At 37.9% G+C, this 24,715-nt stretch overlaps 2 protein-coding genes across 2 annotated transcripts; one reads left to right on the forward strand and one right to left on the reverse strand.

Annotated features, from left to right (window-relative positions):
- Positions 1-4,785: 4,785 nt before the first annotated feature.
- On the forward strand, positions 4,786-7,806 carry LOC118436875. The gene is made up of 2 exons (XM_035855527.1): positions 4,786-5,085; positions 7,341-7,806. The coding sequence occupies exons 1-2, from the start codon at positions 4,940-4,942 to the stop codon at positions 7,795-7,797; spliced, it is 603 nt and encodes a 200-aa protein (XP_035711420.1). The 5' UTR covers positions 4,786-4,939; the 3' UTR covers positions 7,798-7,806.
- A 16,105-nt stretch (positions 7,807-23,911) lies between these two features.
- LOC118436812 (integumentary mucin C.1-like) lies at positions 23,912-24,434 on the reverse strand. Its single transcript, XM_035855437.1, has 2 exons — positions 24,013-24,434; positions 23,912-23,915 (listed from the first exon to the last, which is right to left on the reverse strand). Exons 1-2 carry the CDS (start codon positions 24,432-24,434, stop codon positions 23,912-23,914), a joined length of 426 nt encoding a protein of 141 aa, XP_035711330.1.
- Between the last annotated feature and the right edge of the window lie 281 nt (positions 24,435-24,715).

Raw genomic sequence — 24,715 nt, forward strand, 5'->3', positions numbered from 1 at the left:
TGAAAATAATGAAATGATAGGTAAAAATAAAGGTATAGTAGTCTTCAATCTTTAAGTTGAAGACTACTATCCAATTTTAAAAAGTAAGTTCTTGTTTCTAGAGCTTGTCATTTGTATGAATAAAATATTAGAGGCATTTGGTTGACGCAATTGGGCGATTTTTACAGACACGAACAGTGTCCATCAAGTTGAGTATGTTATTTTTTAAAATTTACTCTCCATAAGTCTATGTATATATTTATTTAAAACGGTATCTTCTTCTAAAATATCTTGACTTCGCTAAACATACAAAATTCTGCCAGAATATCGGCCACCTCAAGATGCATCATAAAATCCAATCCATTCCTGCACTACTAATAATAATCTGTCTTACCCACGCAGAATCTCTACGAATTATCACAATCTCTGAAATTATGAAAGGCGTAGAATTTTGCGAAGTACAAATTATTTACGACAAAATTGAAAATTCCTTATTCAAAACTGACAATTATTATATCTCCCGTCCAAACACTGTTATTCAATTTGATGCGAGAAATGGAACATTTCTTCTCTGGAACTTATCTAGAATTCGGCAATCAAGGTGCAAGATCAGCTTATCATTCTTTACGCATTTGTTCCCCGGAGATTTAAAGTCGAGGATTCCTCATATGATTTTATTATGGCTTGCTGACTACAAATACATACACCGAGTCCATTCTGACTTTAGATTTGATGACAGTCATGTCTGTAAGATTATTGTATCTGCAATTGGTTACTCAAAACTACAAAAAATATTTCAGCCTACTACCAGATACTCAATTCCAGGAAGTGTAATAATTGACAACTTTGGGATTTTGTTTCCATTTAGAAATAAATCATTCAAACTTTGCGTTCAACCGATTGGCGTGGAAGTACGAAACATTTCTTCAATGAGTTGCAAGATTTATGGAAGTATGAAAACTGAGAATTTAAATATTGTGCAATTATTTACAACCATGGTGTCCACTCCAATAGTTTGGAGGCTCGCCACATCCACAGAGTTTGATCCAAAAGTAGGGAAAAACTTCGACTTCGCTCAAGACAATTTAAAATCCGACCTATTCGCTGATTCAGAAAATAACCCTATGTATCAACGCCTAATCGGAATTGTTTTTCGAAAAGTGAATATAAGTTTCTTTTACGACTCGTACCGATTGAACCTCAAATCTGGTGCTACTCTAGGTGTACACAAAATTGTAACCACATTGCCCACCACAAACAATCCATTTTGGAAAGCTACGCGACAAGTAGTATATAAATTTCAAGGCTACCAATTTATAACTTGTTACTCGGAGTCATTCTTATCATTAAAGTTTTATCTTGTTCCCTTCCAACCGGCCGTTTGGGGGGGATTTTTCATGTCCATGGTCACTGTTATGAGTGCACTCAGCTTGTATCAAAAGTTAAAAAATATTCAGCACTTTTCACCCTTGTGGTTTATTTTAGCAAATATTTTCGATGAAGGTACACACATCCCGAGGAGGCTAGAAAATCAGGAATTCTTTCGAATTCTGATTAGCGGCTGGATTCTGATGGTGGTAATACTAACGAACTGCTACAGTGGACTAATGATCTCCGATTTAAATTCCCCCCTTCCAGGGACAAATGTGCCGACAAGTTTCCAAGATTTAGTTTGCGAAGAGAAACAAATAGTTGACTCTTATAAGGAACGTACCAATCTGACTGATTGGATCTTCACGTATATCGAGGGTAGGATACAATCAAAACCCGAAGCGTTTAACAATTCTTGTTACCAGATATTATCAAAACGTATATCTAGTTTTACTATGTTTGAGTATGTGAGCGTCACATTTGGAGTCCGTTTTGAGCTTTTATCAATTTGGTCCAGCCTCTTTTACGAACCCAGGTATATAATGGACCTCGTTTCCTTAGATACCGTAACTTCCGTACTATTAGACAAGGGCAATCATAAATTTATACCTGGAAATTTTAACGATTCTTCAGATCCGTCAGTTAATATGCTATCAATAGAACAGGATATTGCAAAATGTGGAAAATCCGTCCTTTTCCTGGAGGAATCTGCTTTGCAAAGTGTGGCGTATTATATGAGTACAAAATACTTTTGGATAAAGTTCTACAAGGGAAACGACATATTAAATTTAAACCCTTTCGGATGGACGTTTGAAGGTGCGGGGATTTCAAGAGTACCGCTGAATTTTCAGGCTCTGATTGAATCTGGAATTCATGGGCGTCTCGAGTTAAAGGATATAATGAAGTCGTATTGGTTCCCTAATACAAACGTGGTGTCAAGATTGAGGGAAAATCCACTAGGATTGGATGGGGCGTTTATAACATTGTTCATTTTATGTGGAGTTTTGATTGGTGCATCCGTATTTATTTTAATTGTTGAATTGCGCAGAATTTTGCATAGAGCTGTTTTAGTGGGAACATTTAAAATTAGCTATGTGATGGGAAGATGTTTTAAAAATTTTCACATCAAGTCACATTTTGTCATCATTCGAGTCGCATCGCATCAAAAATCGCCTCAATAAGCAGAAAAAACTTATAATATAAAGCCCGTGTTAGATAGTTTAAGCATCACGTTTAACAAGGAGAAAAATTGTTTCATAACTTAGATACAATACACACATCATAAAGATGGCGACTGGCTGTAGCCATCTTTATACTGACTACGGGCTTGTGCAAAGTATTTATTACTGTTCAACACAAACAAAATAAATTTTCTTAAAAATTTTTAAAATAAATTAAAATTTTTTTTTCTTCCTTGAATTATTTATCAATGTCACATATTTTCGCTTTCTATCTTTCGAAGCGTTTGCAATTTCGTTCATAGACTTGGTTTTCTCAGTAGGGTTTCACACATATCTAGCCTGACCAGGAGGCTCAGTTGATGTAAATTATTTTCAAAATAGTGAAGGTAAAATAGCCTTAAATTTACATTCAAACATTTAGTCCCAATCAGGACCTTGTCAACTGCTTACCACCGCTAGGACGTAGCCTTTGCGGGGTGTGAATTAGCTCATTTTGGATCGTGAATATTCATTGTCTGATTTTGCGCTTATAAATTATGTTGAATTTAATGGTTTAATTTTATTAATCTCCAAGTTTGCCCTATTCAATTTGATAAATTGATTTGTCGCTGACTGATATAAATATACAGTTGATATGGCATTGTTAATAACGTTTGTCTCAATTTATTTATATTGATAAGTTTATACGGAACTATGTTTTTGATGATAAGCTATTATTACTATTACGTTTACTACAAATCCAAATAGTACTTTCTAGAAAAGTGGCGTAACAATTCTGTACGTACGTACATATTTATATATAAGTTATAAATTATTTTAATTTCAGCTTCACCTTTGTGGAATCCTACAAAGTTGGACAACATACATATTTTATTGACAATGTCAATATGATGTTGTCCACTTATAAATAAAATTCTATTTTAAGCACATGCCTCAAACCGAGTCTAACCTTTACAAAATCAACAACGTGGCACCACCATTACCTGGATTTTCTTGAAGCATATAATTTGTACTTGTGGGGGCGTGTATAAGAAATATGAAGAATAATTACAATGTCAATGGTTCACGTTCTTAATAATTTAGTAAAAGTGCATATTGTTACCTGCAAAGATATGTATGTAGGGGCCATCCATATACATACATATTACGCCATCAAACATTATCGACATAAACATACACCCACCCATCCAACGAATACATTAAGGGATACATAGGTAATTTGGACATGGGAAACAGAGAAAGACTTAAACCACCCACCCATTAAAATGATGACGTAATACATGTATGAAGCATCCCATAGTACCTCGGTAGGCGTGAGTCTTTTGTCAGAATTATTCAGAGTGTACATGAATACGTTGTTGTTCCAAGAAATGGCTATATTTGCATAATAACACAACCAGACACTCAACCTTTTCCGTCATATCAGCAAAAATAATAACAACCTACATACATAACTTGAAAGAAGGCTGATTCGTGTCCTCCCATCCTCATAATTATTGAGTGGACAACTATTCTCTTGGTAATATTGACTTTTTGTCAAAATTCGCATCCATTCAATACTTAACTATCCTCCCCGAAATTTGAATATCATATTCCTTGCGTGGTTTGTATCGTTTGGTTTGTGTCGATTTTTAGCATTTAGTCCCATGACTCCAAAAAATAGAAGGAAAAAATGTTCCTATCTGGAAGCATTCGTTACGTAAAAGTTCAACTAAAATACCTCTCCATGTTTGGATTGGACCTGATTTGCTACAATTCTGACATCTCTGAATTCCAACCGGTTCGAACGGCGGCACGTTTTCTTAACTTGAAAATATTTCTAGTTTTTGCCACAACAGGTGGAATTGTGCTGAATGGAGGATATACACTGATGTTCCTCCCAGTGGGTGGAATTTCGCATAAGATTTTTATATGCATGTTCATCGCAGCATTTACGACGGGCATGTGTGTCATGGTCCCATTATTGTTACGCCCGCTGCATTATATTTCTCTGTTCAATATTCAAGTTAAACTGGAGGCTGGCTTGTTCAAAAAATTAGGTGAGTTGATAACTAAAAAAATAAAACAAAAATATATATTTTACACTAAAATTAGGCCACTGCGTTGAATTCTTACCCCAGTTTTAGAGTTTATTGAATTTGCGAAATAATTGCATTCTTCATATTATTAAAATACATATTTACGTGAGTATGAATATATGTACAGTTAGTAAAAGTATTGTTTGGACACTTGATTTCTTCCCTATTACAGAAGTTCCTCCCATATGGAAATTCTGCCTGGAAATATGTCATATCTCGGCTATCGTATCGTCCATCGCGGTTCCTTTGGCGGTGACTATTTTCGCGTTGTATGACCCCACCCACGCCCCTTACTTGGGCTCATTGGTTGGAAATAGATATTCGTGCCAGATGCTGAACACATTCACGCACGTGGCCCTTCTACTCCTCCAGGGATGGGATTTCATCATAATTACAAACATATTTTGCATGATGGTTGTACAAATATTTTTTGGCACGATGATCTTCATTACCGCATTTTTATCAGCTTTAACAAGGTACATATGTACATATTTAATTAGAATTGATTTTAGTTAGTTAGTGGGTAAATGAAGTATGCATTTAACTGTTAGAAGTATTGAAACTCTACACTCTCAATAATTTTGGGAAATACTATTACCTGTCAAAGTAGTGTAGGGCTCCACCTTGGATAATAATTATATCAACAACATACAGTATGTCACTTTATTGTAGATGCAAGGCATCCATACTTTATATAAATCACAAATACTCCACAACGGGTTAATATTTCAAACTAGTTTTCAGACCAATTATTAACAATATTGTATACTACATTCGTGCAAAATTTCAAATGAATTGGGCTACAACTGATAAAATTATAGATATTTAAATCTCAAAAAGTTGCAAATTGCACGCCACAAAATTGTAGATGCAGCTGAGTTTAATTACGATAACGACCCATTATTTCAGGCTACATACAAATTTTGTTCGGGAATGTTTATTTTGGGTAAGAACAGTTGTTTATATTGTCAATAGAAAATATTTTGCAGAAATTTTATTCCAAAATGGTACGTAACAACGAGGTCAATCTAGAATTTCGGGCGGAAAATGGCGTGAGTTATAAAAAGGGCTCAGTTGTGGAAAAATTTTCGGAAAACATGAAATTTCACAAAATATTGTCCAAAAAAAGGAAATGGATCGAAACTCTTTCGAACCATCACGATCGGGGTCAAAAACGCAGTACATCACCATGTGATCACACGAAAATTATAAGAACGGTGAGGATGGTCCTCCTCTGTTCACCCCAAATATTGCGAGAAGTGTTCAAAGTGACCTTTGCACTGATGTCCACCTATAATCGATTATAACCAGGCAGATATTCGCTGAATTATCGGGAGATTTGTCAAAATAAACACCATAGATTTGAATAACAAGCCCCAAGTAATCCTTAGATTTGGGAAGGCAGAACTCAGGATGTCCGCTTGTGACAGGAAAAAATTTTTCTTCCTGGATGAGACCGAAAATCAGCTCTCTGGTTCAAATGAAGTGACCAGAGTGTGGTGGAAGCAAATCGAAAGTGTGAAGAATTGATTTCTGGGGATAATTGTTAAAAATAGAGGTGTCAAAGAAATCTCGGCTGTGGGCACACTGAGTATGTGGTGTGAAACTTTCGAATTCTTGCCGAAATGCAATGGTTTGAGGCAGTTTCCGTTAGAACGGGATAGTAGCATTGAAATGCGTCGTTGACATCATGGCAAACGAGGCTAATCTTGATTTGATAAAAATAAATCTTTGTTGATTTGAAACAAAAGCGGACTTTGGTCAGAGATTTTTCTACCAACATGGCGAATATTATATAAATATTAAAAAAATCTGCTCAAAATGCTTCAAGGGTAGTGGAATAAAGGTGTTAGGTTGGGGTTTTCAATCCCCTGGCCTCAATCCAATCTAGCATTTATGGGGAACCCTGAAGCGTCCATCGTCAGAACGGAAACCGACAAATGCAGCTTCTCCGAAAACCATAGTCACAAAAGAGTGGTGAAAGATCGACCAAAGTGTCACTGATAGATTGGTAGATTCATGGTTAAGACGAATTCAAGCCGGTATTGACGCCAAAAGTACGCCAGCTACATATTGAATGAGCTATTCAGCTGCATCTACAATTTTGTGGCATGCAATTTGCAACTTTTTGAGATTTAAATATCTATAATTTCATCAGTTTTAGCCCAATTCATTTGAAATTTTGCACGAATGTAGTATGAAATATTTCTAATAATTGGTCTAAAAACGAATTTGAAATATTAACCCGTTGTGGAGTATTTGTGATTTATATAAAGCATGGATGCCTTGCATCTACAATAAAGTGACATACTGTATTAACGTACAATAATTAATAACTCGGTGATATTTTGATTATCAGAGCTATAATAGCAAAGGGGTCAGAGCAGAATCTAGTCTTTTCACGAACGCTACATTTAGAAGATAAATTATCGGGATGGAATAGTTTAGCAGCAAGCAATATTTTCACAAAAGAATTATTGAGAGTGTAAGTAGATACATAGATTTCTACTGGTTTGGTCAACATTGTCTTCACGTATGTATTAGGGAACGTTCACAAGTTAAGTAACACAAAAAATTGCGATTGGCTAAATCTCCCTCCCTTACGGAACATGTGTCAAATATGTAGGCACGATACAAGGGGGACTTCCCCCCCTCATGTTACATAATTTATGAACGTCCCCTTATACACACTCTCGCTAAATTTCTTTATTAAAGTCATGCTAATCCATAGGTCCATTAAGGGTCGGCAAGCCAGTATGCAGGAACACTTCCGGTTGTACAGAGGACTCGAAATACTAACATCTCGATTAAATTTCCTATTCAGAGGACTAATTCTACCAGCCATTCTACTCTATTCAATTTCCTGCAATGTGCTCGGAACTTATTTGACCGTATCGGTAAAATCTGAAATATTCGAAGAATTGCGAAATGCTGTATTTCCCCTATTCGCAGTCGAGACAGGGCTCGCAATCTTAGTCTTGGGAAGAGTTGGAGGGTTGATAAATAAGCGCTCGAAAAGGTGCGTCCTCCTCTTGAGACGCAGCTTAAAGGACAAAAGTAGGATGGCGAAATCCTGTCAACCCTTAAAGATTAAGTTTGGCAGTAATTTTATTGGCAGTTCAACCCCACTTGTAATCATATGTTTTTGTGCTAAGAATACGGCTCGATTGTTGCTATTGGAGGAATAAACAAATTTGTTGGCCTAAAACGGCAGAAAATTGCAGAATTTTTGGAGAAAATTTTTAATTAAGTTTTCTATGCACAAATGCAAAACAAGATGGAAAAATATTTCTAGGTCAGCAGGGTGACGGAAATCTCGCAATATCATCAAATTTGTATGTTTGTATATATAATATTCCATCAAATAGGCAGTCAAACATTTGTTATGAACTCTATCGAAATTTTCCATCGAGATGAAAAAACCAATTAACCCAGCAAATCAATTCAGATCAAGGACAATTACTTTAAGTTGACAATTTTTTCTTTACCTATAATATAATGCATATTTTATAATAGATTTCAACACTTATCATAATGTCGTACACGTTTAAAGATACATAAATTTACTTAATAGTATGTATCTTAATATTTATTAAGATACATACCTATATACTTTTGTGTTTAAACTAGGGTTGCCCCGGGTACCCGGTAACTACCCGGTACCCGGCATACCCGGCCTGTTTTGGGATACCCGGTACCCGGCCGGGTATAGCTAACTACCCGGTCTACCCGGCCGGGTAATTTAAATTTATAAATTTCTTACTTAAAATGCAAAACTTTACAAAAAAATAGAATCCGATGGATTTAATTTTTGTACTTGGTTTAAAATACTATATTCTGGGTACAGCATTGGCCAAAACTGATTCGGAAATTATCGTACAAATTTTAAAATTACTTTGAGCGCGCCCACGTCAACGAATTATCAGGCAATAAATTTGTATATCTCGCAAATTAGGCATAACTTTCGAAGTTTTTCGAAATTTGCAAGATTTCTCAAAGCTTTTGCTAAAAACCCATCGTTTTTTTGTAAGACTATTTCGCAGACTCATCCATGCGATTATAAGCGAGAGAAATTGCGAACAAAAAAATCAAAATAAACGTCTTTAGTTGATTTGTGAGACTTTCAAAGTACTATCTTGGTAATCGATTCGCAGGATATGTATCACCTCAAAAAGTCTCACAAAATTGGTTTTATGAGGGGATTCGAATCCCCTCACGCAATAACTTTTTTAAGCCCCACGAGTTGGCTAAATGATTGCGATCATAAACAAGGCATTGTTGTGAGTACGCTCTTTGTGTCCAATATGATTCTTTCATTTTTAATATCCACTTTCTAGCCCAAATCATTAGCCTGAGAAATTGAAATTTTTACAATGTGTATATTGGGCAAAGATACAGGAAACAAGTTCAAAGATAGGCTGCAACCTCCTCCGGGTCGAGTGGAACCATCTCGAACCTCATCATGGAACTGAACTTTATCGGGTACAACCCCATTTCTGGGAAGTATGAGATGATGACCCTAAATCGGAACAGTTCTGCCGCTGAAATCTCCCCCCTTTTAGCAAGCCATGAAGGCCGCACATTTATAATCTCGGCCACCATTTATGCATCCCCGGAAGCCCACGAAATACGAAAGAGACACGTTGATGCCTCCGTAGGATTTAGTTCCATGCATCATTTAATCTTGATAACGAGCGAGGATAAAGTTACACTGATTAAGGACCGAATCCATGCAATTTATAGGGAAAATTTTGCGGATAAGTGTAGCCCAGGGAGCAAACTGTTGCTCAGAGTGACACCGATTGATTCTGATGGAGGGCATACGGCCCCCGCCCTTTCCCTGGCTCGAGGGGATGAGCACCATCCTGATTATGTCAAAACTATTTGGGTTGAAGGGCTCACCCCTGAAGGAGAAGAGCCCGAGTGTATGGGCCAAGTTTTAGATGGGATAAGGCACCTAGCAGAGAAGGAGTTTAAGGATGTCGCTCTTACTAGGGCGCCAGGGCGGGATTTAGAAAGTGCCAGGGCCACTTTTGAGAAATATGATCCCTATGGAGTTTTTAATATTGAAGATTTGTAAAAATTATGAGGAGAATCTGATCGGAATAAATTTTGAAATGTTTACTTGATATAAGTAATACTTGCAATAGAGGTTTTCATCTCGACAAAATTTAACATTTGATTTATGCATATTACTGATATTTATGTATGCGGTGTCTCAGGTAATAAATAATAAATCATAAATGGGGTGAAGCGAAACATACACAAGGTCACCGTACGTTAACATCATGTTGATCTTTGAATTCTCCTCCTAAACCTACGTCTAAAACGATCCATATAAAAATATTCGACATTTTTCACGTTACACGGTCATGGCACGTGACCACGATGCATGTATGTCAATTTCTGAAAACCGGGTCCAAAACGAACGAATCAAATAATTCTAAACCTTTCACCGTTCGTCTGATCACAGTGGCTCCTTTAATTTCGTTTAAACTGAGCATTATGAAAAATTCTGAAACACGTGCTTAACTATTTACCTAAGGCTAGATACATAATTATCATGGTTTCGTCAAAATCGGAGCGAGACCGCTGGCGTCATCGCATTGTAAATATAGACACAATTGTGGCAAAATTTTTGTCCCCATACATTGTTGGCGAGTACGTATGTACTCGTCGACGAGAATAATCTCTCTCCCCAAAAGAGAGATGAGATGCAGTAAAGTTGGCCCGGAAGCCAACTTTATTGCACAAAACCAGGAAACAGCGACAGAAATCGAGATCCAGACCATCCGGATCAACCCAACATCATCTTCTTCTCTCTCCGTAGATTAGTTAGGATAGTTAGTTTTAAGTTAGGTTAGGTAGTATTAGGAAATGTACGAATGAAAGAAAGAATAAATGGGTAGTTCTAGAATTAAGTGCTGTTGTGAGACAATCATTCTGGGCCCTCTCCCCCGAAGGAGAGGGTCCAGCCACAACACAAGTGGTACCTTCGCCCAAACGAACCAAGGGGGAGGAGTGGTCTCCATACCACCCTCCAACTCTCCAAAATTTTAAAAAAGTGTTTAACTCAAATATTCAGTCTAATCCCAATCCGGACATTTGCGACATAAATAAAAATCATAAAAATACCAAGTGTTCTCTCACGAAAAAGTAAAACAAATTGCTCTCCCACAAATTGAACGAAACTAACAAGCAACAAAAAGTGATCCTTTTTCATCATCTGGCAGCCACATTTTCCAACTTTGGGCTTTGTGGATTCTCCGTCCTCTTTTTAAGTGCAACGGAACAAATACACATTGAACTTTCCCCAGTTGACAAATTCTCAAGTTCTCTCCCAGCATCCAAATCGGCTCGGATTGATCAAAAATCTTCAGTTTCTATTCCCCAAGTGACACGGTGGACTTCAATGTGCGACCTGGGTGACCTGCTCCAACAAACAAGACGTCTGGATTCTTACTTCATACAACTAATTGGTCAGATAAGAAATCATTTTTTTTCTTTTCTTTATTATTAATACATGACGGATAGACCAATCGAAATTTTCGAAAGAGATCGCTTAGCGTCTCTTCGGCGAAATGTTCCCCCCTATCATTTGCCTCTCCTCTCTGTGGTCCCCTTCTTTCGGGCCCAATATGGTTTATTCCAACAATTGAACAATTACTCCGGGAAGCTGGAAGCTCCCGCTGTAGTTCTGGTATTAGCTCAAATTGGTCAACTTCCGGTGAGTCGTCATTACCCTTTCTTGCAGTTTGCTGAGGGCAAACCGAATAGTTTTCTAGATCTTCTCACGAAAATCCAAATTTTTCTCTCTAACCTATTAATCACTCACTGTGATTTCGTGCGCAATGACCAACCTTTTAAAATTTCTCTTGACAATTTACCGAGTTTTCCTACCCTCCAGTGCCCTTGGCCGGAGGACTTGGCCCTGTCTATTCCTATGCCCAGGGGTCTAGATACCCCGGTCTCAAGGGAGGCCACACTATCATCAAAATTGCCAGATAGTCCCCCTGTGTTGGCAACTTTATTAACCCCACCCTCTGATTTTTTTTTCACTCGGCAATTCGGGATGAATTTCCTGCCGTGTCTGATTATTAACCTTTTGTCCAGGGTTTACCTCGATGGCATATTTCACAAAAATCCTCAATTATACTTGCTACAAAATCATCAAAATAAATTCTCAGTAACCATTTTTACCTAGAAGAATTTTTTTTCTCGTCCAAATTCATCACTTTAACACGCCAAAATTTTGCACACAAATTCCCATTGACCGGCGTCACTTAGAAAATTTTTCCTCAAAATTCTTTGACGTTTAAAAATAACTCAAGATCACCCTAAATCCCTCTGACTCATCCCAAGCCTCAAAATAGCTTATCTCCTTTTAGGGTTTTGACATGTGTTGATTAAAGTACCTACTTATTTGGCATTATTTCACACCGGCACCAAATCGACCTTTAGTGCCGTTCTTATTCGTGCGTCATCTTTTGGGTTAATTTTAAGTCAGCTCACCATTCATGGTAATTGGCGTTTCTCCAAATATTAATCGGGGCGTTTCATTAGGTACTGCTTCCTTTGACCGCGAGTAACTAACCGTCGTTGGTTACTCGGGTGGTTATTAAGTAGCTTCAGCTACTTTATGTGAAGACTTTGTCTGTCTGTCTGTCTGTCTGTCTGTCTGTCTGTCTGTCTGTCCGTCTGTCTGTCAGCAGGATATCAGGAGAACGGATCGAGATAATCGAAATCGGTTTTCGCCATCATACATAGGACCCCAGGGGGAGGATCCTATCAACTTTTGGGGGCAACCGGACCACACCCCCTTTGGCGACAGGGGGTGTGGTCGGGGCAAAATGAGATTTTTAGTGCAATTTAATCTATAGGTGAAATAGAGTAAAATTATGTGTTCCGGAGTTGTGCCACACCCCCTCGTCGCCAGGGGGTGTGGTTGGGGCAAAATGAGATTTTTAGTGCAATTTATTCTATGGGTAAAATTAAGTGAAATTGAGTGAAATTAAATGAAATTAAGTGAAATTAAGTGAAATTGAGTGTTTCCCCGATTTTGCCGCACCCCTTCGGCGCCAGCGGGTGTGGTTGGGGCAAAATGAGATTTTTAGTGCAATTTAATCTATAGGTGAAGTAGAGTAAAATTATGTGTTCCGGAGTTGTGCCACACCCCCTCGTCGCCAGGGGGTGTGGTCGGGGCAAAATGAGATTTTTACAAAAAATTAATCTATAGGTGAAATAGAGTGAAATTAAGTGTTCCCGAGTTGTGGTGGGACCGTTTGGGGTGAAGTACGTCTGAAGCTACTTCCGTATGCGCGTTTGCGACGGTTTATTTTATTTTGAAAAATAGATCGGACCTTATATGGGACTTGGCATTTGCTGCAAATTTTTCTGGCATGGTTTCACTTCTAAATTTTATTTCGGGTCTTCCGTAGGTACTTAAAAATTTTTTTTAACTCAAGTATCCAAGCGTCCTTAGATTACTTGAGTGAGTTTTACTAAATTTAGCTTCATATACCCTTTCTGGCACACATAGCGGAGCTTCTCTTAAAGGCTGGGAGGCTGGCCAAGTTTTCATCTGGGCCGTTTGTAAAGTTTACTCAGCTTACAAATTTAAGCGTGTTGCTCGGTGTAATCTTGCATCACAGCCAACATTTTACAATACCACTCTTTCGTCCTGCTTGTACTAGGTTGACGATGATAAATTTTTGTCAAGCTTAACGTGGTCGTGTATATCAGATACATTTTTGCGACATAGTTGACAGACTGCATCGCATCTGGTTCTTTCCTTTCCAACGGTATCATCTCTTTCATGTATAGGCAACTATATCATATACATATATGAGCCATATCTTATCCCATGTTAACTTGACCAAGTTAATTACTGGACCCACATCCATATTTCCTATAACAATATAATTTGACATTTCCTTTATTAATTTTTCGAAAATTTTTGCGACCGGTCCGAATCTTCTAGCATGCAAATTGACCGACTTGCTATTTCTAATCTATGCAAGGGGTGGATACTCCACCGAAAGCTTCCTTCTCATTTGCATTTTTCGGGCATGCATATGCACACCACCACCACCACACACAGATCTGTCATTGTATGATAGGATTGTGATAATACATACGTCACGTCTTGTCATCATACTTTCTCTCTAAACAATAGGGGTACTCACGGGTTGTCAATAATTTAACAAATGCTACAAAAATCGTGCATGTGCTATTTCTTTCTCGTAGATCGATCCCCACTCACGTTTCATCAATATCCAACATTACCCTGCGACCCATTCAATTTTCGGGTATTCATGTCAACAATTTCTTCTAATAAATTTTAAAAAAAAATAATTTTCAAATTGTTTTCTTAATTTTGCCAATAATTGAAAAAATAAAACAAAAATAAAATACACAAATAATTTCGGAAATTTTAAGGTTCACCCCTTTCCTATATCCTCAATATCTCGGATTTCCAACGAAAACTGACCTCTGCAGCGATCTCGAGCCAGTAAGGACTTCTGGACTTTCAGGCATTATCTGCTCTTCTCGATTAGCTTCAGACACACTGAGAAATTGAAATTTTGGTTTCCAATTCTTGTTTCACTTTTGGACACCCCCTAGGTCCGATCCACGGGTCTTCGTCAATTTACAAGTTACCGTGGTGAAATTAGTGTGTAAAAATTTGCAATCTCTTGTGGAAGAATTGCCTCATGGAGAAAAGAGAGTTGCGTAATAATCTAGCGCATTGGCATCTAGTGCATCTCACTTCAGGACACCCCCTGGGTCAGAAGAGGACTTAGGTTCTGACCCTGATCGTTGTCATTTAATCTCTCTCCGAGAAATTGACTGCGGTATTTCTAACTTAACCACTCTTCTTGGTTCCAGAGTCTTGAAACCAGCTTCGTAATGTCTCTTATTATTAACCCTTATAACCCAAATTATTAATCTAAATCGTCCCTTTATATGTTGCACTCGCTACGATTGATTAAGTAAATCTGCGTCCCTGGTCATTAATTCAAAGGTGACCTGGGGCGAGGATGAGAGTTGATGCTCCTTCCCGCAACCGGAGCCTTCTCATCGGGGTGCGTGACCCCTGGTGAGATGGTGAAGGGACTCATGGCGTCGGTCCGTCTGGCGGGCTCTCACGCGAGCCTGACGGATGGACAGACACCATGAAGGGGAAGTGACACTTCTCGGTGGTTAATTGTATCTGGACACATATATCTACGATCCCATCATTCTGTCTGTGTTTATAAATTTGAACAATTACAAACCTAGCTGACATGATATAGTTCAACTCGTTTAAAAATTTTCATCCCCGTCTTTGCACCATATGCAAACCGCTCCGACATTCAAAACCTGTACCCTTCGGGGCCACCAAAAATTGCTTACCCCTTTTGGGCCGAATCAGACCTTATCTGACCTTTTCGAACCCTTTGTGGGCCTTACAGGAATCTTTTTGAAATACCTGACCCTGGGTAGGTATTGAATCAATGGATAATCAAACCAACCCTTAATGGGCCACACTAAAAATGAAACAGAACCGTAGAAAGGGCCATATAATTAAGGCCACAGCGCCAGAAACATAAATACCCACCCCGATATGGAAGGGATGGGTTTATATAAGATGGGGAGATGATGCGGACATCGAAAAACCGTGGGGACATTATTGTCCCTCTTTTCTCCTCACGCTTCCCCGACCAATGGTTACAGGGTATGTAACGGTAATTCATGCCCTATCCGAAGGGATGTAATTACAATAACCCCGACAAACCAGACAGAATGTCCCCTTTTCTCCTGTTCCGAAAAATTACATCTCCGTAAATCCGTCAAATTTAAAAAACTCCGTAAATCCGTAGAATTTAAACAATCTATAAATCCGTAAAATTTAACACAAAATCCGTACATTCATAAAAATTAAAAATCTGTACATCCGTAAATTATTAATCCGTTACTCAGAACCACATTAATCGAAAAATTAAAATGTTGTTTAGTTTATTTAAGGAGACACGCCCTTTAAACAAAACAAATTATACGTTAAAAATTAAGCTCTAGGCCCACATTTCCCAAAATCGCTGATTTTGACGCCGTTTAAATTTTAAATTCTAATTTTGACTTAATTCAGAAAAATTTGAGGTGAACCCGCCTATTAGGGAAAGTTAAACTTTCATTTCTCACCCTACGCTTAATAAGTACATGGGGCGAAGTATAATATGAAGTTCGATTAAATGAAGTGAAATGAAATGAAATTTGGACCGGTATTATGCTAAGTAAGTGGTATTGATAAGTAATACCACATATTAAAGGGTGTTAATAAAGTCCGATCCCATGCATTTTTTGGAGCGTGGTTGTTACAAATTCAGCTGGAACTTTTGAACCAGTGAAGTTATTTATTTCAAATTTTTACCATGGGAGGAACAACTAAACGTGTAAGTCATGAGCATCTTAGAGTTGAGATACAAACATTGCATCAGCAGGGGCTTAAACCTACAGAAATTGTGCAAAAATTGGGCTGCAGCCGCAGAACTGTTTGGAAATGGAAGAATAAAAATTTTGTCCACGACAAAAAGCGACCAGGGCGACCCAGAAAGGTGTCACCTACCACAAAAAGAATGATTAAAAACAGACTTTGCAAGAAAACCGGTAGTTCATTACGTAATTGAGCAAGGGAGTTAAATGACTCAAAACGCTATAAAGAGAAGAAGAAGCAAATTAACTGTGTGACCGTGCAAAAATTTGTGAAAACTACGAAGTGGGGTCACACAGCTTACAAACTAACCAAAAAAACCTCTCATGTCACAAAAATATATCGATGACCGTCTGAAATTTGAAGAACTCCTTCAGAAAAGTGCCCATTTGAGTGAAAAAAGACTTGGTGAAGAATTGCGCAGTCACATCCTTTGGACTGACGAATCTATTATTGAACTATATCCAAAATTGAACCAACAAAATGTTCGTTACAGGACAGAAAACAAATCGGATGTACCATCAAGAGCGATCCCAAAATTCGGGCTTAAAGTTATGGTAGCGGGTGGATTTTGTGCACGTTGCGTGACCCCTCTACATATCATACCAAAAGGCCAATCAGTCAATGCAAAGCATTATATGGAAAAAATATTACCTATCTATTTCGATAGCATGGGGAACAAGGAAATATTTCCGAATGAAAGAAAAATAGTTTTCATGCAGGATGGTGCTATAGCCCATACAGCAAAAGCGAGTTTGAGTCTCATCAAGACGCAAGTTTCAACGGTCTGGAGCAAGGGGGTGTGGGCCGCTAACGGCCCAGATTTGAATCCCCTGAAGAACCAGTGGTCCATACTTAAGGAAAATGTATACAAAGAGCCACAACCCCGGACGAGGGAAGGGCTAGTAAAAAAAGTTCAAGATGTATGGAATTCGATTTCCAGAGGCACATTGGAAAAATTAGCACAGAGCCTTAAACAAAGAGTTGAGGGCATGGTTAAAGTAAATGGTAACAAGACCAAATACTAAGGTAAATATGTCGAACATTTTTTGTAAGTATCACGGGTAGTTTTTTTTTATACTAGCCTTCACTTTTTTACAGGAAAAATGGGATCGGACTTTATTAACACCCTGTAGTAAATAGCTCAGTATTAAATTTTTGCAAATATTTGGAAAATTGTTACGGACTGGGAAGATTTTAATTCGAAGCGGTAGTAGATTTACAAAGAGCAATACCTACATACCTTTTTAATTCACTATTTATTATTCACTAATCAGTCAAATGAATCATAGTCATTCATGAATGAATTCATGAATGAATCATTATCATTTATGAATGAATCATAATCATTCATGAAGGAATTCATGAATTCATGAATGAATCATGATCATTCATGAAGGAATCATAATCATAATCAGTCAAATGAATGAAAGTGAACAGGTTCATATACAAATATGTGAGCATGGTCATCTACATGTACCAGATGTCTAAAAGTGCAGACAAATCTATTAATTCAACATATATAAAACTTACCAGAGGATTTGTTGACGTCACCGTGTCTTTTTTGTGACGTTTGTTGAACGACAGGTCTCCTCCCTGGTATCGGTCGGGGTGGCGAACCCCATTCTGAGCCCCAATCTGGCCGCTTGGCGATCAGGGTCGCTCATTTTGTTAGATTTCGAAACTTCTTTTCTATTTACTCGACAGTAAATTTTACGCTGCCACACCCTTCCGTAATTAAAGTTGGAATGAATCCCGAGATGATATTTATTAGGGGTAGTTTACTGCTTCGAATGATTGATAAGGTGCAACGATAAGATAAAGTGGGTTAAATATCCGAGTCGTTAATCAATCTGGTAATTGCCATAAATACGATGAATACATTTGTTTGATACGAAAAATACGTATGTATGTACATATATACGTAGCGTGCTTCATGGGTTTTGCGGAAACCCGATTTACTCCATGTACCTCTCTCTCCCGTGGATGTAAAGCCTGACGTGGCATTACACATTTAATTAAATTAAATTAATGGTAATCAACATCTCATATATTTATGATATGTAGCTGACAATGCGATGGTGTGAAGTGTAACCCTCAGATTTGGTTGAAATTTTAAAATTGTGTGGTGCAAGTCAATATAACCAACATTTCTTGAGGCAGTTTGTGCGATGGTCAGAATTTGGCAAAAATTTTTAGGTCAAAGTTGAAAAATACACGATTTTTAGCATGGGAAGCGAATTGAAGTTGAGTTTGCTTCCTCCGCCTGGTAAAAACCCACGGTTTTTCAACTTTGACCTCAAATATTTTGCCAAATTCTGACCATCGCACAAACTGCCTGAAGAAACGTTGGTTGTATTGACATGGACCACATAATTTCGAAATTTCTACCAAGTCTGAGGGTTACACTTCACACCATCGCATTGTGAGACGGAACAGTTTGACAGGAACCATGGCTTCACCGCCGGTGATTCTAATAATAAGAAGACGCCAGCGATTTCGCTCCGACTTTGACCAAATCACGAAAACTATGCAGCCCTAGATAAATAATTAAAGGATTCTCATAATCATTAAACTACACTTCGCATTTTCTCCGTTTGTAAATACAGACCCTCGTTCACGTTTAGCTTTATAGATAATTTCTTTAACATATGTAAACTGAGCATTATGAAAAATCCTTAAACATCTGCTTAAGTAATTACTTATCTTTTTATCTTATTTATCTCATCTTTATATTTATATCTAAATTATTTTTAAGGCTGCATAATTATCGTGGTTTCATCAAAGTCGGATCGAAACCGGAGGCGGCATGGCATTAAGAGTTGTGGTTCTGGGGTTCAAAATTTCGAGGTGGAAAAGGAACATCCCAGTTTACAAAGTACTAAATGCGGAAGGTGACACGTCATTCACCACGTCAGTCTACATATGTATACAAACAAATAAATGACTCTTCCTCATCTCGCTGAATATAATACAATTTAATACCAGTCCGGTGTTAGGTTTAACCAAACGATTCGGTGTCAATTTTCGTCCAAAAATTCTCACCACACAATTTTTGCTCGACGATTCTCACTCCGTACCAATTCTCACTCCACAATTCTCATTTACCAATTCTCACTTTATATCAATTCTCACTCCACCATTTTCACTCCCCAATTTTCAACCTATATCGGTTCCAGCCATAATAAATCTCTAATAAAAATCTCAAATAAAAATGTAGTCTACTGAAACATGGCACAAAACGGCAATTAATTCTATATGTCGTTGTATGTATGTATTAGAATGACAAAAAGTGAACTTTAAAAAAACATTAAAAAGCATTGGCGAAAAATGTGTCCATAATATCTAGTGCTACATATTAACTGCATGTTACTTGTATTTATGTATTAAAACCTACTTTTTCATACAATATTTTGGCTACAAAGGTGAGATAATCTAAGTTTTGCCTAAGACTTTAAAATCCGGTACACCTTATCAAAACCCGGACATTTTCGGGACAGGTTTTGAAACCAGGACGCATGGTCACCCTACTTAAAACAGCTAACCCTCGAAATGTCTTTTCTTCGCGAGAAATCGAAAAGTGTTCGGTCTTGTGCAAAAGAACTATAAAGGTTCTCTAACCTTCGTTCCATGGCGAAAAAGCTGGTAGGATTTCGTGGTATGACACTTTATGTGCCAAGATAATTGTAATAGCTGGAACTTATATAATACATATTATGTAGGTTGGGAATTGGGGAGTGAAAATCATGGGGTGAGAATTTGTAAACAGTGAGAATTTGGGAATGAGAATTGTGGAGTGAGAATTGTGAAGTGAAAATTGTGGGGTGAGAATTGTTGGGTGAAAAAGTGCACACTACCGACCAAACCGGCATAGCATATGCTTTTAAACCTTGGTTATAATCTGACTACAATCTTTCTGAAAGTGTGCATCTCCAAAGCCCCAAGGTTAGTTGATAATTAATAAAAAATTATAAAACTTGCGAACTTACATAGTGTTAATAAGGTTTCTGACCAGGCGAGGTATAGTTTCAAATAATTGTTATTTTGACAAGCAAAATATTTTGTTAGCGAAAACTGTTATAGTATGTTATGCATTGGTCCTTTGTGTTTCATCCATACTATTTTACATGTCCTGAAGGTTTGCCCTGTAAATTTCTGACCGATTTTGTAAAACAATTTTGGAAATTTTTTTTCAAATTGGTTTGAAACAGTTTATTCTGGAAGCAGTATCGTGTGGAACTTTTTCGTAGACCGCCTTAGTTTTAAGCTAGGGTCATAAATTTTTAATTGGGTTCATGTCCGGAGTGCTGCCGAGCCACACCCCGTTTGCCAAGGTGATGAATAACCGGCACTCGAAAAACCAATAGTAGTGTTTGAAGTGTGGGCTGGTACTCCATCCGGTTAATATAAAATTTCTTTGGAATTTGGAAAAAGTTGGCTAGTCTATAGGGTATCGAAGCAGAAGGGCAAGATATGACGGCGGTAAAACGGTACGTAGAAATTTTGACAACCAAAAATAACATCCAGGTCCTTTGCGCCTCGAAACCAGAGCTAAATACAAACCATTAATGGTAAGCACTTTTTTCTGATCTTCGTCTCGGGAACCCCGTTTCTATCCACAGTTGGGTACCTCATATAGTGAGGATTCGCCACAGGATGACCATATATTTCGGTCGTGTGCGTACACAGCATTTCTTGGCCCTTTATACCAGTAGTCAAATAGGGGTTTTCATCAAGAAACTCGCCTAAATCAACTCGACCTTGAATATTGTTGATCGAAAAAGAGTCCGTTTTGGGGTTCTGGAAGGTATATGACCCCAGTCACGGGTTTTTACATGATTCTGGATAATGGAACGACAGATTTTCTACCAAAATTGCCAAAATCGACATGTGAGATTTAGGACAGCTCTACACTTTATTGTCGAACTACCAGGTTTTCTGTAGATTATTTCTAAAATCGTATTGTAAGTTATTGCCCCGGGTGTGGTGGATCGCCTGAGATGAATAGCGTCGTTTGTTTAATTCCAGTTCCTCCACAACTGGAAGGTATTTCTGGGAACTCAATATTTTCGTGAGATTTGTAACACCTCTTCTTGTTCATCCAAAAGTGAATGCATTTTTATAATTTTTTCCACACTTGAGCATAAACATCTGAGGGACATTGTCAGAAAAAATTAGTACCGAGAAAGCAACACCAAGAAAGTTTCAGCAACTTTTGTGCGCGAGTATGAGGATTTTTTGGGGTGGTCAGGAACTTTATTAACACTATGTACATATAATTAAGGAATACTGATAAATTTTTAAACGTCAACGTAATTTTATATATGTGTTATTAACCCTTTGTCATATTTACAAGTCACTGTTATACATTTTGAGCGATTTCAAGCAACGATATTTTCCGCAAGAAAATGGGATAATCTGGAATTTCACCGAATTTCAAAATTCTTGACGCGAATTTATAGCGTAACTTAGAAATGTTTGCATAAGTCCAAGTACTTAATCGAATGACTTTTAACCTATACATACATATATTTACATAAGTCATAGGCTGTATTTATAATTCGTACTCATGACAGTCTTATATGTCTGTCAGTCTGTTATGTCTTCATTGACACGCAAACTTATCTAAATATAATTCAGTAAATGTCAAATACTAGGTAATCAATATATGCTTATGTAAAAGTTTCCGTACTACACTCTAAGAATTCCGGTGATAGGCGTGACTCCATCACCTTTGGCGATCGGGGTTTTTGCTTAGTAAATGGTGGTGTACTTCCATTTGTCGATTGGTAGAGTATCACAGCGCTGGTGGCAGGGTATTTTCATGCGGTGACAAAGCTGTCAACGGGTGGTGGCGTATATACGCTCAGCTGAGCCGGTGAATATTGTCACCGGGCGGTAATACAAATAATTCGGTTATAAGATTTATTAGGGTTTCCCCTCGAAATATTTGATCAGTCAACTGAAGGATAAAACGAACGTCATTCCGCTACCGTTGCTAGTTTCTCCATTTCTTGCTGATAGGAAAGCAGACTACAAAATTTCAAAATGGGATACATATTAATCTTTTTCATCCCCCTTTTCGTAAAACCTGGATTCGCCCTTATGGTGAAATTCGCCAAAGAGTTGGCCCAAATCCCAGCACCGTTAATTCCGACATTTAAATGCACCCTGTACTACCATCAAATCGGGAATTTTGAGGGGGGTTTGTCCCTCCTTGCTGATATACATAGTCGCCTTGAATCTTCCTATATTTCCTGGCATGTCCACACTGAATGGCCACTAAAGTCTCCTTTTTCCTACCTACTACTGCCATATATTCTGTCTCAAGCATTCCGCGCGCAAAAAACATCAGTAGCAGTTACGTTAGCCAGTTGTACTATTTTTTATTGAATTCCCCATGCACTTGTCTATCAGAAACCATCTTCCGAAATTTTTTGTGATACAAGGTGCTAAAATGACAGATCGGACAAATCGACGTGTTGCAATTTTTCAGAAACATTTTTGCAAACATAAAAATTCGGCATTTTTCAATAGATCATTAAAAATCGGAACTAATTGCAAGATGGTCGACCATACCATAAAATGATCCACTAACATTGGCAGTGTTGATAACCGAAAACCGAGTTGAAGGGAACGGTCAAAAAGGTCACAAAAAATCACGAAGGCGCACAAAACCTGAACTCGGCTGAATTCACGCCGGATCCTAAGAAAAATGTCCCTACAAATGAACGGTCCAAGTAAAACTACGTCCCAGGCCCCTAAACTCGACCTTGGACTTATGTTTTTAAGATGTGAAAAGAAACACTTGCCAACTTCACGCCAAGTAAAAATAGGACCCTTGAAAGCCGCGCACTGATCATGTGGTACGCGCTTGAAAAATGGAAATAAGTATTTTTCAAAGATAAGTAAACTTTCACAATAGAGGTCATATAAAATTAGCAAAAGCACTTTGTCCACACCCCACCAGTCCATATTATTCATAAAATTTTTTAAAATATTAGTCGGACCCAGCATCCAGATTCTGTGATTTTTTTATTCGGCGTAGATTGGATTTGGTCAAAAAAGTGAATTGTCTTCCTCTGGGGGTGAAATTTCTTGTCAAAAAGTATTTTTTGAAGTTATCGAGCGAATGGAAGAACCACTGGACCACACTCTATTAAAAAATAGCTGCTAAGTATTCGAGCAGGGCTCAGGACCTGCTGATAAGGCCAAAATAGTAAAAATGGGGTAAAATTCCAAAATTTCTTACTCCATTTCGGATCAAGAATAAAATGCACTGTCGCCGAACCTCAACCTTCTGGAATACGATATGTGGTCCAAACTGAAGCTAGATACATGTGCTAAACACCACACAAGTTTGGAATCCGAGAAAAAATCTGTCGCTTAGAAATGAGACTAATATTCCTTGGAATGAGTGCGTACCGCGAGTGAGATGTGGATATCTAGACTTTGGGCTATTGTAGCTTCGAAAGGAGGAAATTTTGGAAAGTGCCCGGTATATTTTGTAGGGAATTTAATAGGCTTTCTCATGATATCGTTCGTTTTTTAAAATTCACTAAACTGAGTCCGCTACATTAATTTGTTTAGTGGTCAAAACTTATGGCAGTAGTAGGTATATGTTGCTATACCACTACATCTTTGTTATGCGAAATTTAATATCATAAATTTTATTTCTTAAATAAATGAAAATTAACTGATGCAACTTCCCTTGTTGTGTCAGGTAAATTTCTCCCCAATAAATTTTATTTCTTAAATAAATGAGAATTAGCTGATGGAACTTCCCTTGTTGTGTCAAGTAATTTTCTCACCAGTAAATTTTATTTCAAAAATTATCTGTAAATTAACGCGTCTTATACAATTATTATATGACAATTTGTACATAATAATTTGTTTCATCCCGAGGAAAAAACACCCCGCCATCACACCACACCCAACCATTACGCCCGCCATAAACCACACCAACCACCAGTTACGTCCAACCTCTTCCTGCGGTTCAACCTTTTGAGCGGTGGAGGATCCGTCATCTCCAATAGCTGCATCCGACGTCACCATCAGGTTCATCACCTCCGACTCTGTGGTCATCTCAGTCGTCACTGTTGTCGTCACATCCGCTTTCACTGTTGTCTCTGTCACCGCCATTGTCATCATCTCATCTGGTCCCGCAGTCTCTGGGATCATCGTCGTCGCCGTCGTGGGACTCATTGCCAGCTCCGTCGCCACCACCAGCGTAGTCATTTCCGTCACCATATCTGTTATCATCTTCGTCGTAGTCGTGGAACTCGTCGTCGTCGTGGAACTCGTCGTCGTGGGACTCGTCGTCACCTTTCCCATTTCTGCATCTGTCATCGTCATCGTCTCGGTCGTACTCGTCGTCTCCATTGAAAAAAAGAGAATTATTCCTAATTACTTTATTCTTAAATTACTTTATAAATTTATGAAAGAAATTAATTAATGAACATTTTGAAATTACTAGCATCAAGAATTTCCAATCAGCTATAAATATGGACACGTCTACACTGCTATCCTTTTCCCACTCACTCAAAAGTGCATTTGGAAGTCGAGCTATTTGTACAATAATAGATTTAAACCAGAAATTATTGTTATTAAAATTACCAAAATAATATTCAAAAATT

The sequence above is a fragment of the Folsomia candida genome, unplaced genomic scaffold (assembly GCF_002217175.1).
Source record: "Folsomia candida strain VU population unplaced genomic scaffold, ASM221717v1 Fcan01_Sc010, whole genome shotgun sequence".
Classification (NCBI taxonomy): Eukaryota; Metazoa; Arthropoda; class Collembola; order Entomobryomorpha; family Isotomidae; genus Folsomia; species Folsomia candida.